Genomic DNA, 17,258 nt, shown 5'->3' with positions numbered 1-17,258 from the left:
CGCTGCCGAGTTTTTAGCCGCGGGGAAGGAGCAGCCGCTCTTTCACGTGGTCAGACTCGTGGTCCCAGCGGCGGGAGCGGCTGAATTTAAAAGGCTCTGCTGCGGCTCGGGGGGTTCACTTCGTCGGGCAGCCCGTGTTCTCCTGTACGCTCACGCGCCGCCCATTTTTTTTTTTTTTTTTGTTTGTTTTTGTTTTTGTTTTTAAATTGGCAGTAGGTGCTGTGGCCAGGGACAGCCATGGTTGTAACTCGCAGCAAAATCTCCCTTAAAAAATCAGTGTCGACCCAGACGGAGGTAGAACAGAAGCAGGTAGCTGTCCAGGTATCTGGCTGTAGAGAATGCTGGAGCCTGGCCCTTGAGACGCAGGGTAGTGGGGGCAACTCTTGTATAAGGTGTGAGCAGGTTGACTATCTACTTAATATGGTGGCCAGACTGAGGGATAAGTTTGCTAGCCTTAGAAATGTAAGGAAATGTAGGAAAGAGATGAACCAGAGGAGGAAAGAGATGAACCAGAGGAGGAAGGAGATGGACCAAAAGAGGAAAGAGGTGAATCAGAATCAGAAGAGGAAAGAGTTGAATGGGAGTAAGCAGGCTCTGCAGGCTCCCCCAGCAGAGGCTGGTTATTCAAAAAGCAGAGGTGAATGGACGCAGGTTACTCTCAAAAGACGCAAAGTTAAACCTCCTTGCCTCCCCTCACCTTCCCCACTGCTCTTAGAAAACAGATATGGAGCACTGGAAATTGAGGGTGAGGTGGTCCTGATGCCGGAGGACACACCATCTGGGGTTCTCCCTAAAGCTAAGCAGCCTAAGATTAAACAGCCTAAGGCAAAGCAGCCTAAGGTCAAACAGTCTTCTGCTGGCATCAGGACCTGTTCCCTCAATAAAAAGAGGAGGGTAGTTGTTATTGGTGATTCCCTTCTGAGGGGAATGGAGGGCCCTATATGTCGGCCTGACCCATCTCATAGGGAACTCTGTTGTCTGCCAGGAGCCCAAGTTAATGATGTTACCAGTAGGCTGCCTAAACTGGTACAGCCCTCTGACTACTACCCCTTACTAGTTATGCAGTTAGGGAATGATGATGTTGCAACCAGAACTCCCAGGGCTATCAAAGATGACTTCAGGGCCCTGGGAGACCTGGTTGAGGGGTCAGGGGCACAAATAATTTTTTCATCAATACCTTTAACTGCAGGAGGGAATACAGTAAGGAACAGGTCAGCAGCTATAGTTAACAAGTGGCTTAGAGGCTGGTGCAGTCAAAAGAATTTTGGGTTTTTTGATATTGGGAAACTTTCCACTGCACCAGGCCAGCTGACAACAGATAGAGTACATCTGTCCCAGAGAAGGGGAAAGATCACTGTATATGAGAACGGACTGTCCCCCAAAGATAAAAAAATCCTGGGTAGGGAATTGGCGGGTCTCATCGACAGGGCTTTAAACTAGTTTCGAAGGGGGAAGGGGCTGAAGAGAGTCCTCTCAGACAAGAGTCTGGGGGCGACAAGCTAGAGTTGGAGGTGAAACCAGCAGCCCAGCTGAAGTGCATGTACACTAATGCACGAAGCATGGGTAACAAACAGGAGGAGCTGGAAGCCTTGATGCAGCAGGAAAATTATGATATAGTTGCCATCACAGAGACGTGGTGGGACGACTCACACGACTGGAGCGCTGCAATTGACGGTTACAAGCTCTTCAGGAGAGACAGGCGAGGAAGAAGGGGTGGAGGGGTGGCCCTGTACATCAGAAAGACACTAGATGCCATTGAGATGGAGATTAGGGATGATCGGGTTGAATGCTTGTGGATAAGAATTAGAGGGAAGACCAGCAGGGCAGACACCCTGGTTGGAGTCTGTTATAGACCACCCAACCAGGAGGAAGATGTTGACGAAGCATTCTATAGGCAGCTTAGGGCTGTCTCAAGATCTCCGGACCTTGTTCTCATGGGTGACTTCAACCTGCCTGACATCTGCTGGGAACTCAACACGGCAGAGAGGAGACAGTCTAGAAGGTTTTTAGAATGCATGGAGGACAGCTTCTTATCCCAGGTGCTGCGAGAGCCTACCAGGGGCAAGGCTATGCTTGACCTCCTCTTCACCAACAGGGAAGGACTGGTGGGTGATGTGGTGGTTGGAGGGTGTTTGGGGTCCAGTGACCACGAGATAATTGAATTCTCAGTTTTTGGTCAAGCCAAGAGGGGCGGCAAGAAGACCTCCACTCTGGACTTCCGGAGGGCAGACTTCAGGCTACTCAAGGAACTAATTCAGAGGGTTCCTTGGGATAAAGTCCTTAAAAACAAAGGGGTCCAGGAGAGCTGGACCTACTTCAATGAAGAATTGTTGAAGGCTCAGGGACAGGCTGTGCCAATGTGCCAGAAGATGAGCCGCCGGGGCAGACGGCCAGCCTGGATGGTTCATGAACTTTTAATGGAACTGAGGGAAAAAAAGAGGGTGTATCACCTTTGGAAGCGAGGGGAGGCAACCCACAGAATGTTTAAGGATGTTGCTAGGTCTTGTAGGAAGAGAATTAGGGAGGCAAAAGCACACTTGGAACTTAAACTGGCCTCTACTGTGAAGGACAACAAAAAGTCCTTCTATAAATACATTAATAGTAAGAGGAAGGGGAAGGAAAACCTCCACTCCTTGGTGGATACGGAGGGGAACATTGTAACCAAGGATAAGGAAAAGGCAGAGATACTTAACACCTTCTTTGCCTCAATTTTTACTAGAAGGGCAGAACGTCTTCCTGACAGCTGGTCTGCAGAGCTAGCAGAAGGAGCCAGGGAGCTGCACAGTTTCCCTATGTTCCATGAGGCGGTAGTTGGAACTCTCCTTAGCAGCTTGGATCCCCACAAGTCCATGGGACCAGATGGGATTCATCCTAGGGTGCTGAGAGAGCTGGCAGATGAGCTGGCCAAGCCACTCTTCATAATTTTCCAGCAGTCCTGGCTCACTGGCGAGGTCCCAGAGGACTGGAAGCTGGCCAACGTGGTGCCCATCCATAAGAAGGGCCGGTTGGATGAGCCAGGGAATTACAGGCCTGTCAGCCTGACCTCAGTGCCAGGCAAGATCATGGAACAGGTCATCCTGAGTTCAATAACACAACACTTACAGGATGGCCAAGGGATCAGGCCTAGCCAGCATGGATTTAGGAAGGGCAGGTCCTGCCTGACCAACCTGATCTCCTTCTATGATCAGGTGACCCGCCTGGTGGATGTGGGGAGGCCTGTTGATGTAGTCTACCTGGACCTCAGCAAGGCCTTTGACACCGTCCCCCATAGCAAACTGCTGGCCAAGCTGTCAGCCCATGGCTTGGACGGGAGCACACTGCGATGGGTTAGGAACTGGCTGGAGGGCCGAGCCCAGAGAGTGGTGGTGAATGGTGCCACATCCAGCTGGCAACCAGTCACTAGTGGTGTGCCCCAAGGATCAGTGCTGGGCCCTGTGCTCTTTAACATCTTTATTGATGATCTGGATGAGGGCATTGAGTCCATCATCAGTAAATTTGCTGACGACACCAAGCTGGGGGCAAGAGTTGATCTGCTGGAGGGTAGAGAGGCTCTGCAGAGAGACCTTGACAGGCTGGACAGATGGGCAGAATCCAACGGCATGAGATTTAACACATCCAAATGCCGGGTTCTGCACATTGGCCACAACAACCCCATGCAGACATACAGGCTGGGGTCAGAGTGGCTAGAGAGCAGCCAGGCAGAGAGGGATCTGGGGGTGCTGGTTGATGGTAGGCTTAACATGAGCCTGCAGTGTGCCCAGGCAGCCAAGAGGGCCAATGGCATCCTGGCCTGCATCAAGAACAGTGTGGCCAGCAGGAGCAGGGAGGTCATTCTGCCCCTGTACACTGCACTGGTTAGGCCACACCTCGAGTACTGTGTCCAGTTCTGGGCCCCTCAGTTTAGGAAGGATGTTGACTTGCTGGAACGAGTCCAGAGAAGAGCAACAAAGTTGGTGAGGGGTTTGGAACACAAGCCCTATGAGGAGAGGCTGAGGGAGCTGGGGCTGCTTAGCCTGGAGAAGAGGAGACTTAGGGGTGACCTTATCACTCTCTACAACTACCTGAAGGGAGGTTGTAGACAGGCTGATGATGGTCTCTTCTCCCAGGCACCCAGTACCAGAACAAGAGGACACAGTCTCAAGCTGCGCCAGGGGAGGTTCAGGTTGGATGTTAGGAAGAAGTTCTATACAGAAAGAGTGATTGCGCTATGGAACGGGTTGCCCGGGGAGGTGGTGGAGTCGCCGTCATTGAAGGTGTTCAGAAGGAGACTTGACGGGGTGCTTGGTGCCATGGGTTAGCTGTTTGGGTGGGTTGGATTGGTTGATGGGTTGGACACGATGATCTTGGAGGTCTCTTCCAACCTGGTTTGGTTTATTCTAATAAAGGTGTTTATTCTAATAAATTATCATAGTATGAGTCAGGGTTGGAAGGGACCACAAGGATCATCTAGTTCCAACCCCCCTGCCATGGACAGGGACACCCCACACTAGAACAGGCTGCCCAGAGCCCAGAGTTTATTCTAAATATCTGAGAACTGGATGTCAGGAGTTCTTTGAAATTCATGTTGTGGTGTATACAGAGTTATTAGGATGGTACATTATAAAATGTCACTGAAGTCAGTAAGTTTCATTAATTCAGGAGTGCTATTCTCGCTGTGGTATGGTATGCCACATTGGCACTCCATTCCACTGTCGTGCCGATTTTACAACTCTTTTGACAGATTTAGTGCCAAATTACAGAGGTGTAAAGACTAAATGAGCAAGAGTTTTACCACAGAGGGACTGTGACTTCTAAGTCTGTCAGCATTTTCATATTCTTGCCTTTGAATTCTTGCTTCACTGCTGCAGAGCCACACAGTGTATCTAAACCTTCATATCTACAATCTTGAGCTGACAGTAAGACCAAGTTCCTGCTGACTGGACCACTTTCCTTGGAGGCTCTAGAGGGAAACAGCTAGCACTCTGTGGTAGTGTCAGGCTATGCCTAGAAAATTTTCCACAGATCATGAACAGAAAGTGGTAGAATGTAAATAACTCACCATTGGATGTAAAAAGGAAGATAATGATAAGTTGTAAACAATCCCATTGTACAAATTACCTACATAAGCCAGTTCTGTAAACTGTCTTACTCTCTTTTTGGCTTCCTCACTCTGGCTGGTGCTTTTGCTGGCTCTTTGCTGACCTTGGCTGCATTGCTTTGTTTTGGCTAAGTACTAACAAAACAACCCTCTGCTCGTCTCTCTCCTCCAGCATGTATGGGGGGGGTAGGGAGCAGGGAATGGGGAAGCTATTATTAGCCCCCTAGATTTTGTCCCGGGGAGGGGGTCTTGTGTTAATAAATTGTAAATATGTGTAAATTTTGCCTATTTCGTGCATGGTCATTGCATTTCATTTTAGATTGCAGTTTTGCTTGCAAATACAGCTTCATTTGCTTCCACCTGAGCTGGTCTGACAATTTAATGCTGGAGGGAATTTTCAACCCACCACACACTCCTGGAAGGAAATCTCAGGATGCTGAATGCTTCAGAGGGTTTGTTCAAGGCATTTGTATGAGGCTATCTTTAGCTTCAATATAAGTAGGCTCCAGCATTTGATACCTTGCCTGGCTGCCACTCTGTTTCAGTGATCACTCAGGACAGCCCAGGCTTCTTTCAGTTGAGCCCTAGCACCTCTGCGTTCTGCACATTGGCCACAGCACCCCATGCAGTGCTACAGGCTGTGGTCAGAGTGGCTGGAGAGCAGCCAGGCAGAAAGGAACCTGGGGGTACTGGTCGATGGTAGGCTGAATATGAGCCTGCAGTGTGGCCAGCTGGCCAAGAGGGCCAGTGGCATCCTGGCCTGAATCAGGAACAGTGTGGCCAGCAGGAGCAGGGAGGTCATTCTGCCCCTGTACACTGTCACAGTATGACAGTATCACAGTATAACTAAGGTTGGAAAGGACCTTGAGGATCATCGAGTCCAACCTATCAACACAGACCCCATGACCAGACCATGGCACCAAGTGCCACGTCCAATCCCCTCTTGAACGCCTCCAGGGACAGTGACTCAACCACCTCCCTGGGCAGCCCGTTCCAATGACGAATGACTCTCTCGGTGAAGAACTTCCTCCTCACCTCGCGTCTAAACCTCCCCTGGCGCAGCTTGAGACTGTGTCCCCTTGTTCTGGTGCTGGTTGCCTGGGAGAAGAGACCAACCCCTTCCTGGCTACAACCACCCTTCAGGTAGTTGTAGAGGGCAATGAGGTCACCCCTGAGCCTTCTCTTCTCCAGGCTAAACAATCCCAGCTCCCTCAGCCTCTCCTCATAGGGCTTGTGTTCAAGGCGTCTCCCCAGCCTTGTTACCCTTCTCTGGACATGTTCAAGTGTCTCAATGTCCTTCTTAAACTGAGGGGCCCAGAACTGGACACAGGACTCAAGGTGTGGCCTAACCAGTGCGGAGTACAGGGGCACAATGACCTCCCTGCTCCTGCTGGCCGTGCTATTCCTAATGCAGGTCACGATGCCATTGGCCCTCTTGTCCACCTGGGCACACTGCTGGTTCATATTCAGGCGGCTGTCGATCAGCACCCCCAGGTCCCTCTCTGTTTGCCAGCTCTCCAGCCACTCTGTCTGCAGCCTGTAGCTCTGCATGGGGTTGCTGTGGCCAAAGTGCAGCACTCGGCACTTGGACTTGTTGAATGCCATCCCATTGGACTCTGCCCATCTGTCCAGTCGGTCGAGGTCCCTCTGCAGAGCCTTTCCACCCTCTAACTGACTAACATCTGCTCCTAACCTGGTGTCATCTGCAAATTTGCTGATGACTGACTCAATCCCCTCATCCACATCATCAATGAAGATGTTAAAGAGCACGGGGCCCAGCACTGTCCCTGGGGGACACCACTGGTGACTGGCTGCCAGCTGGATGTGGCACCATTCACCACCACTCTCTGGGCTGGGCCCTCCAGCCAGTTCCTAACCCAGCACAAAGTGTATTGGTCCAAGCCACGAGCTGTCAGCTTAGCCAGCTGTTTGCTGTGGGGGACGGTGTCAAAGGCCTTGCTGAAGTCCAGGTAGACCACATCCACAGGCCTCCCCACATCCACCAGACAGGTCACCTTATCATAGAAGGAGATCAGGTTGGAGAGGCAGGACCTGCCCTTCCTAAATCCATGTTGGCTGGACCTGAGCCCTTGGCCATCCTTCAGGTGTGCAGTTATTGCCACCAGGATAATCTGCTCCATCACTTTCCCTTGCACTGAGGTCAGTCTAACTGGCCTGTAGTTTCCAGGTTCCTCCATCCGACCTTTCTTGTGGATGGGGACCACACTGGCCAGTTTCCAGTCATCTGGGACCTCACCAGTGAGCCAGGATTGCAGGAAAATGATGGAGAGCAGCTTGGCCAGCTCATCTTCCAGCTCTCTCTGCACCCTAGGATGGATCCCATCGGGTCCCATGGACTTATGAGTGTCCAAGTGGCTCAGCAGGTCCCGAACTAATTCCTCATGGATTACTGGAGCACTACACTGCTCCCCGACCCCATCACCCAGCTCAGGAGGCCACTCGTCCTGAACTCCTGCCTTGCTGTTAAACATTGAGGCGAAGAAGGTGTTCAGGACCTCAACCTTTTCCTCATCTTCAGTCACCGTGTTCCCCTCCAGGTCCAATAAGGAGTGCAGGTTCTTCCTGCCCTTCTTCTTATTGTTAATATATTTATAAAAATGCTTTTTATTATCTTTGACAGAGGTGGCCAGCTTCAGTTCCAACTGGGCCTTTGCCTCCCTAATTTTATTCCTACATAATCTAACAACTTCCTTTTACATACCTCGAGAAGCCTTCCCCTCCTTCCAAAGGTGATACAGCCTCTTTTTTCCCCTTAAATCCTCCAGGAGCTGCTTGCTCATCCAGGCCGGTCACCTTCCCCGCTGGCTCGCCTTTCGGCACGTGGGAACTGCCAGTTCCTGTGCCTTCAAGAGCTCCTGTTTGAAGTAGGTCCAACCCTCCTGAACCCCTTGGTTCATGAGGGCTGGTACCCAGGGGACTTTACAAATAAGTTTCTGAAACAGACTGAAGTTCGCCCTTCAGAAGTCCAAGGTGAAGTTTCTGTTGGTGCTCCTCCCTATCTCCCTGCATATTGAAAACTTCACTATATCGTGGTCACAGCACCCTAGGCAGCCTCCCACGATCACGTCTCCCACCAGCCCTTCCCTATTGGAGAACAGCAGGTCAAGCAGAGCCTGTCCCCTGGTAGGCTCGCTTAACAGCTGCATCAGGAAGCAGTCCTCCATTTGCTCCAGGAATCTTCTGGACTGCCTCCTCTCTGCTGAATTAAATTCCCAGCAGATATCTGGCAGGTTGAAGTCACTCCCAAGGACAAGATCTGATGATCTTGAGACGGCCTCCAGTTGATTGTGAACTGCTCGTGCACTGGTTAGTCCACACCTTGAGTACTGTGTTCAGTTCTGGGTCCCTCCGTTTAGGAAGGATGTTGACTTGCTGGAGCATGTCCAGAAAAAGGCAAGAAAGCTGGTGAGGGGATTGGAATACAGCCCTGTGAGGAGAGACTGAGGGAGCTGGGATTGCTTAGCCTGGAGAAGAGGAGGCTCAGAGGAGACCTTATTGCTCTCTATAGCTACCTGATGGGAGGTTGTAGGAAGGTGGAGGTTAGTCTCTTCTCCCAGGCAACCAGCACCAGAACAAGAGGACACAGTCTCAGGCTGTGCCAGGGGAGGTTTAGCCTAGAGGTTAGGAAGAAGTTCTACACAGAGAGAGTGATTGCCCATTGGAATGGGCTGCCCAGGGAGGTGATGGAGTCACCATGATTGGAGGTGTTCAAGAGGAGTCTTGATAGGGTGCTTGGTTGCATAGCTTAGTTCTTTAGATGGGTTGGATAATAGGTTGGACGTGATGATCTTGAAGGTCTCTTCCAACCTGGTCTGGTCTGGTCTGGTCTGGTCTGTTCTGTTCTATCATGGAAGACAGAGGAAGTGGGCATCTCAACTCAGACAGTGCAAAGGAAAGATGGACAAAATGAGCAAGGGCTGAGCAGTATCCTGTAATTCAGCTGCTCTCAACTTGTCCAAGAAAAACAGGTGATGGAGCAAGCCATAAGGCATCCATCATAAGCTTCACAGGGCCTGATTAGAGTACACCCTCTAACCTACATATATACAAAAATAATCTTCCTACTCCTACTGTATGAGGAATCATCAGAGCATTTGGATTAGCCTAGCACCCTGGACTGCTAGCAGAAGTAGACTGCCTAGCATTAGTGGAGTTGTACCATTCTGCGTGTTGGAGAAAAACTGCTAGCAGACAGAAATGTTTCCAGCAACTTTGTGCAAGCAGAGATTGAGACTCTCCTCTCTTTCACTTTGCTATGATTATGCATCAAGTTGAGTCTACTGAATAAACAATTTGCAGTGCATTTTGCAGTATAGTAGCAAACCGTTTCTCGCCTTATAAGTCTCCCCCACTTTTACTCCATCTAATCAAGACAAAGACTGAGTTGAAAACTCTCTCATGAAAAAGCAAAATAGGGCCTTACAAAGACAGTAGCTGAAGGTTTTCTGACAGGTATTGTTCTGTGCTTCATAAAAATGAACATGAAACCAGCGACTCAGAACTAGTGGTAATAACACCTGCATACTTAAATCCAAGACTTCAGAGAAGTAAAAGAAAAAAGTGTGCATTTTAAAATTTGGATTAATTACTAATAATTTCAATGCAACTCCTCAAACACCTGGAATATTGTGTCTAGTTCAAGAGGGACAGGGATCTACTTGAGAGAGTCCAATGGAGGTGATACAAGGATGATTAAGGGACTGGAACACATGCCCTATGTGGAGAGGCTGAGAGCCCTGGGGCATTTTGGTCTGGAGGACGGAAGAGATAGAATAAATATTTATAAATATCTGAGGGCTGGGTGTCAAGAAGGAGACGCCAGGCTCTTCTCTGTTGCACCCTGTCATAGGACAAGGGGCAGTGGATAGAAGCTACAGCACAGGTGGTTTTACCTCCACACGAGGAGGAACTTCTTCACTGTGAGGGTCACAGAACGCTGGACAGGCTGCCCAGAGAGGTTGTGGAGTCTCCTTCTCTGAAGACTTTCAAGACCCATCTGGATGCATTCCTGTGTGACCTGTGCTACATTCAATGGTTCTGCTCCAGCAGGGGGGGTTGGACTTGATGATCTCCAGAGGGCCCTTCCGACCGTTAATATCTTGTGATTACAATATCCACATGTTAATTCATTATTTAAATCTAAGGCAAACTTATTGAAAAACCTCTAATTTGAGTGCCAAGATTCTGTGAAAGAAGGTTTTCCTTGGCATTCATCAGCAAGAACATATAGACTTTGAAATTTTCTTAGATAAGATCCAGATTTTAATTTATTGGAATTTAAATAAGCTCCTACCACACAACAATGAGCATTTTATTTTCTTCTTGTACAGAGTTGGAATAGTTTGTTTGAAACCCATTCTCCTTACTTCAGTGTGTGGTGGGTTAATGCCCTTTTCTGAAAACAAAGAAACCAAAGCAGGGTGGAGAGCTTGCGGGTACTCTACCCTCCCTGAGGGCCTCTTCCACTCCCCCCTCCCTGCCTAGCTAGGGTATAAAAAGCAGGACATTGTAGCTGTTGGCTCTCCTTTTGGCTCCTGCCTTTGCTGGATGAGATCCGCTGTTGCTGCCCTCCTGCTCCTCAGCCACGTGGCCAGACTTGATCCTTCTCCCTTCTGCCTCCTCAGAGAAAGACTGGTTTTGTATTATTCTTTTCTGTCCCCCTCCCATCCATCCTTGTTCCTTGCCCTTGTGAACCTTTCCTGTTATTGTTATATATATATATTGTTTAAAGAAAATTCTTCACCTGTCTACTTCCAAGCCGACTCCAGATTATTGTTTAGTGGATTTGCTCCTTACCCTTTTTTTCCCCTCTCTGTTTGCTTTGACTGAAATGTTGATGCATCTTTTTGAGTGCATGTCAGAAATAATGTGCTTTGACTGTCCTTGAGTGTATGGAATAAGGCATCAAGAACAACTGTCTTATTTACTTACATGTATGGTAAAAATCTGACCTAGACGTCACAGAAGTTAAGTAAGCATAGAGCTGATGAAGATAGCACTCAAAGTATTTGGAATGGCAGGCAATACTGTCATCCAGACTTTCATTCCAGTGCAGAATGGAAATTGTCTTGCTTCCAAGATATTTCAGAGCAATCCCTTTAAAAATGTACAGAGTCCTTGTACACAGCACCTTCCAAAATGAAAAGAAGTTAAATTGATTTCTTAGTTATTTCTTTCATCTTGAGATAAATGACCAGACTGGTAAATTGACATTCATATTGTAGATGTCATAATTTTCAAGATCAGGCTCTGTACCACAACTACAAAGCATTCTGGTAAATGTAACAGCTGGAAAAGGTAGAAAACAAACAAGCAAATGAAACAAGACAAGATGCTTTTGGAGAGGACACGGGATATGACAATGCATTGTGCAGCTCCACATAAGGAAGGCTGCTACTACTCAGCCTAATTATACAGTAACAGAGCTAACCCTCTCTAACATCTTGCCACCTATCTGCTGGAGGTGCTTGCTTGTAAAAGCATACATGCCTTGCAGAGGAAGGACAACTCTAGTATTGTGCTGCTTTCTCAGCTGGTGAATACTGCTCATTAGATTCTTTAACCCGTCTTTTTGCAACACATAACAACTAGGAATGGAGCAGACTTGCTCTTCATTTCCTCCAAGGGTGAATGACCTTCCTGTCACTAAGGAAGAACAAACTCTGCAAGCATGACTAAGGTCTAGTGGATAAGTGCAGTACTTATTCATATCATTTTGACACCACTCACAGCTAGAAAATAAATTCAGATTGAATCTAAGAGTCTAGAGACACTCCTTTAGTTTTAGTCTTGATCAGGCTTTGGAGATCTGCTGCAACATCAGATATACCCATCTGATCTGCTGTATATGCAAACTGGATTTACTCTGGCTGCTAAAGCCCAGTTCTAAAAGAATATTAATATAGCTACCAAAGTTGCCACCAAAGTTGTACACTGCAAATGTTGGATTTATAGAACAAGTCCACTTACTTGTTATCCTAATTGTTTGTTGACTTGGTTTTGCTGTAATGTTCAAGCTGTCCATTATTGCTGCATTTTTTATAATCTCTGTTGAGAGTATTACTGATCAGTTACTTACTCTTCATCTTGATGTCTCCAGTACAGGGACTTAAAAATGTCCTCTCCCAGTCTTCTGTCATCTGACTCACCCACCTTCTTTATATCATTTCAACTAGTAAAGGACTTCACTAGTGAAGATCCTTCTCCATGGCCTACCTATATGGACATAATGATGTTATAAATAAGAGTAAGTGGCTAAGGTAGAGATAGAAATGAGGGCTATATCTCTGCTCAGAAATTAAAGAGTTTATAAATGTAGACGAAAAAGGAAGGAAGAGAAAGGGATGCAAAGTGCATGATCAAGTTCACTATGTCTAACGTGCACGTATGCATCCACAGATGATAAGCACATCTGTCTCTTTCTATACTCAATTGGTGACAGCTGAAAAAAACTACCTCTCACCTTTTTCCTGTTTAGCAATTGATGATCTTTCATATGCAATGATACTTGCGTGAACATTCCAGGACCCCTTTTTGAGTTAAGAGTTCATGCTGTCTAAAGCAGTTTGGCCTAAAATGTGTAAGGGAGCAATTAGTGTTAGCAGAAGTGACTGCAGGACTGGGCAAGGTAAATTCTGAAGAGAAGATTATGATGTTTAAAGGGTATGATGGCATGACTCACAGTTTAAAACTTAATGAAAATAGTTTTGCATTTAAAAATAGTGTACAGTTTTAAATGTGTGCATCTCTATGAGTCTTTGGCCAACTTTGCTTACAATTTTACTAATGCCATGGATGCGGAACTGACATTTAAGATACAGATTCTTATGCTGGACCAGTGTGTACTTATTTTTCATGGCACAGCGATGCATCTGCTGTTTGAAAGATGCTTTAGAAATGTTTTTCCTGGGCTCTGGTATAGCACATATACAGCAATTGGTGATTTGAATGTTTCATTTAAGCACTGCAAACTTCAGAGGACTAATTTGTTCCAGCACAATGAGAGGACTACCATTTGCATAATGAAAAGCACGTTGAAGAGTAATTGGATCTACACATCTGGATATTAAATTAATGGTGCTGCTTCTACAAAAGTATTTTAAAGTGCACTTGTACTGTGCTCTTGTTTGTGCTGCTGTGCTTCATCTGCACACAATTACGTATCACTGGAGAGACCAAGATAGTTGCAATCAAGTGAATCCAACTGTCCCTAATGTAAAGCAGATGGAAATTTTCTTAATATGCAAATTCCAGGTTTATTATATGTCATGATTAAAGGAGGATTTTAAAATGCAGAAATCCAAACTGACATGCTCTGTGACACTTTATTATATTAGAGGAAGACTACAGGCTCTTGAAGGATATTCAGACTTTAAACTGCTGTGATTAATAGATTTAAGTATTGAGATGTCATAAGGTTGATTTTAGTTTTCTTCACAATTTACAAGTTCATTTTTATTTACTTTTAGCTAATGGTATAACGAAACTTAGCAGAAGGCTTCCTAATATCTGTGTCTTGTCCACCTGAGGAAATTTTGATATTCAGTCATATGTGGCAGACTGGGTAGGAAATAATTTATCAAACCAACCCATTCAGCTGGACACCTGCTGAAATGACAAAATAATTCAAAGTGTGTGCCATAACTTACTAAGAAGGTTTATATGTCAACACAGAAATATTGTGACATATCCTGATGTGACAAAATGCTGCACAAATGCACGAGTTCCTCAGGTCTGTCTTGAGAACTTGGTGCCATGGGTTAGTTGTTTGGGTGGGTTGGATTGGTTGGTGGGTTGGACGCGACGATCTTGAAGGTCTCTTCCAACCTGGTTTGGTTTATTCTAAAATAAAGGTTTATTCTAATATTTGTTTTGATGTTTTAATCAAAAGATGCCAAATTCCAAGAGTTGTTTTTTTTTTTTTTTTCTTCAAGGTATTGCAGAAGTTTTTAGAAAGGTGATGTTGCCAGCAGTAGAAACAACAGAAATAGCTGCCCTTCAGTGTCACTCTGTAATGCATATTTACTGTGAAATTTTAGAAAGATATCTTTTATCTCTGCAATGTAAAAGTTGGACAAAATATATTAGATATAGCATATTTATTCCAAAATGTCTTGGAATTGCCTTCTGAGATCTTTAGGGAAGAGCACAGAGTGATAAATCATACAATACATCTTGTGTGAGTCGATAAGATCATGCTGCCACAGAGGAAGCAAACAACTTTCTTAAGTATGTTTGACCGATGTAAAAGGTGTAAAATACTACTTCTCTAGTCTACACTGTTACAAGCTTAGACACTGTGTTCAGTTTAGGCTTGACTGTGGAGAAGGATTGTGGGCCAGCAGGAGAGTTTACACAGAGAACTGCAAGAATGATAAAAGGTCTAAACCCAATGATTTAAAAGCAAAATAGAATGCACTGTGGTTATTAGACTGAAGAGGAAAAAATTCAGAGGCATGAGAACAGTCTTGCAATATATAAAAAGCTCCTCCACAGATGAAACAAAGAAGCTGTTCTCCAAGGTCCATGAATATTAAGATCCAGGAACATTCATGGAGCAGAATTGAGTTTAAGATACAGTGGAGAAGACTAAACAAGATAGTGAGAAGGCTTTCAAATGGTAAGGATCAAGAAATAGAGGAATGGATTACTATAGCAATTCTATAATTGGATGTGCTTAAGGACAAATTAGGTGAAAAAGTGAACATTGGCTATAACTGATTCTGCTTGAGATCAAATGGAGCTCTCTCCAGGTTGTCACCACGTATTTGTAAAATGTTTTCTGTGAGACCAGTTCTAGCTTATAACTTTCATGTCTTTCAGTTGCAGAATTAAATAAATAAATAGTTTTGATTTTATGTATTTCTTTAAAACAAATGATACTGTTAGCAGAGATAGGTCAGCTATGAGAACTTTTGAAACTTCCATGCTCATCAGCCTATCTGTTCCCCCCTTTTTTCCTTCTTTCTGACCAACAGTGTTCTTCATCTACATATTGTTTAATTATGTCTTGTAAATTACTCATGGTTTTGTTTGTCCATTCCTATTACAGGTGTTCCACTGAAACCCCGAAAAGAATTAAAGTTTGTAGAACTGCAGTCTGGAGACTTGGAGGTGAAGTGGTCTTCAAAATTCAATATTTCCATTGAGCCTGTGATCTATGTTGTTCAGAGGAGGTGGAATCAAGGAATTCATCCAAGTGAGGATGATGCTACTAACTGGCAAACTGTGGCACAGGTCAGTTCTTTTTAAAGCAGTAGGGCTTATTACCAGCCAGAACATGACCTAAAGGTCCTCTTCTGATGACTTACAACTGGGGAGGCTCATGCAGTGGGATCCTCAGATCTCCAAGGCCTTACTTCACTGCTCAATTAAGTGTGTTTTTGATTTACTCAGGAGAAATGAACTTCAGTATTTTCAGTTCTAGTTCTTCTGTTACAGAAACATCAAATGTTTTGGTATGTATGTTTGGTTTGTAAATGACTTCATGAAAAATACGCAAGTATATCAGAGAGGAAATAAGTAATGGTTTTCTTGTCACCAAAATTAAAAATACTCAGAAGTTTGTGTTTCTGAAATAAGTGTTTTTTGTGAGTTTGCTCTCTCTACATAAAAATCTATGGAACTAGCTGGAGGCTTGATTTTCATCAGGCCAATAAAGTGGCACTTGTAATTGTACAGTCATGATCTGTTCTGGGAATGCCAAAGTCTATGAAAGCCACAAATTTATTGAAAAATACAGAATTAGATACCAAACTCCATTGAAGGAAGCATATAAGAGACACAGCTCTTTTGTCAGTGAGATTCAGTGCAGTGTCCATGCAGTGTATGGCTATTTAATTTTAAAAACAAAACAGAGTAAAAAAAAAACCTTTATGAAGTTGATTATTTTTTTCAGCTGTGACCCTAGCAATTCAGAAAACCCTATGATGTCATGTTTATATCACTCAGTGCAATCCAGACTGAAAATACGAGGTTCATGAGCAAATGTTTCTTAACGAGAAACAGCCAACAGGGCATAAATTTTCACTTAGTTCCTTCCTAGCTTCAATCTGTTTTTTAACATGCTGACAGTCCACCTGGATGGCAGAGTTCCAAAAGTTTGTCTTAACTGCTTCACCCTTATCCCTGCTGACAAGAAAAGTAAAATGCTAATTTTGAAAAGACCTGCAAAATGTCATTATAGCTAGGAAGAAAAGGAAAGAGAATAAATGGAACTATCTACAAAATAAAGTAGGGAATTTAAAACTCTGTGACAGTTTCTGTTCATTCTCAATGCAGATTGTGTAGGAAAAAGCGATCTTAAAATATTGTCAAGCTTGTGAAACTGAACATACAGAAGTAAGTTCTTAGCTTTAACAAGCCCAAGGGAATGTGTCCATCTCCAAACTTGATGAAGTTGCAGTGACTTTTTTATTATTTCTCAGTTGTGTTGCCGGTCTGCATTCTGCAGTCTCCATATGTATCAAGATACCTCCTTCCTTTGCTACTAGGAAAATGCTATGTAGCAAAAATGAGTGAGATCTGAAATACTTTTCACTGTCATTGCTCCAAATATATGTGCTAGCTAGACTAGAAGCCAAACTCTTCTGCCTCATGCGAAGGCATCACTGTGCTTTTTTCTTATCTCAGAAACAGACCTCATCCACATTTCTGGAAGCATGCATTGTATGTGCTCCACAGATGTAAACCTGTACTGTCTTGGAGTAGACATACAGGACAGTGTTTCATAAATGTGTTCCTTTGCAAAAGTGACAAGAACCCTGACATGCGTTTCCCAGAAGTCTGTTACATGTGGGCAGAAGGGGCTGAGTTAATCACTGTGGCAGGAGAAGCCTCCTCCAACTGACATCTTTCTAAGAACTTGGCTGTCCCTTCTGCATCATAGGAGATGTGTATCTGGTTGTGCGATGTACCCCAGTTGGGATGTCAGTTCGGAACAATCTTCAGAATGCTTGACTGGCATTGTGAACTGTGAGACTGTCTTATGAGACATATAGGCTCAGCCCCCTTGAACAGTGCTAGTAATGAGAATTTCTGTCTTTATAGAGTAATGTATCATCTCCATGATATTTGTAGTTTTAGACATCCCCACCAGGTGGTTAAATTTGTTAAGTATTGTGCATGCAGTAGAATCCATCTCGTAATATCAGCAACAAGT

At 45.1% G+C, this 17,258-nt stretch overlaps 1 protein-coding gene across 1 annotated transcript in view; it reads left to right on the top strand.

Moving 5' to 3' along the window:
- The window catches only part of ANOS1 (anosmin 1), a 188,819-nt gene that overhangs the window by 114,400 nt on the left and 57,161 nt on the right, over positions 1 to 17,258 (top strand). The window contains exon 5 of the mRNA XM_068141783.1: positions 15,150 to 15,334. Within this exon, the coding sequence (XP_067997884.1) occupies positions 15,150 to 15,334 (185 nt within the window). The remainder of the gene's footprint in view (positions 1 to 15,149; positions 15,335 to 17,258) is intronic.

Source organism: Melanerpes formicivorus, unplaced genomic scaffold (genome assembly GCF_026170545.1).
Source record: "Melanerpes formicivorus ecotype bairdi unplaced genomic scaffold, bMelFor1.0.p_v2 SCAF_1, whole genome shotgun sequence".
NCBI lineage: Eukaryota > Metazoa > Chordata > Aves > Piciformes > Picidae > Melanerpes > Melanerpes formicivorus.
Note: the sequence above shows the minus strand (reverse complement) of the source record. Positions and strands in the feature narration are given on the sequence as shown.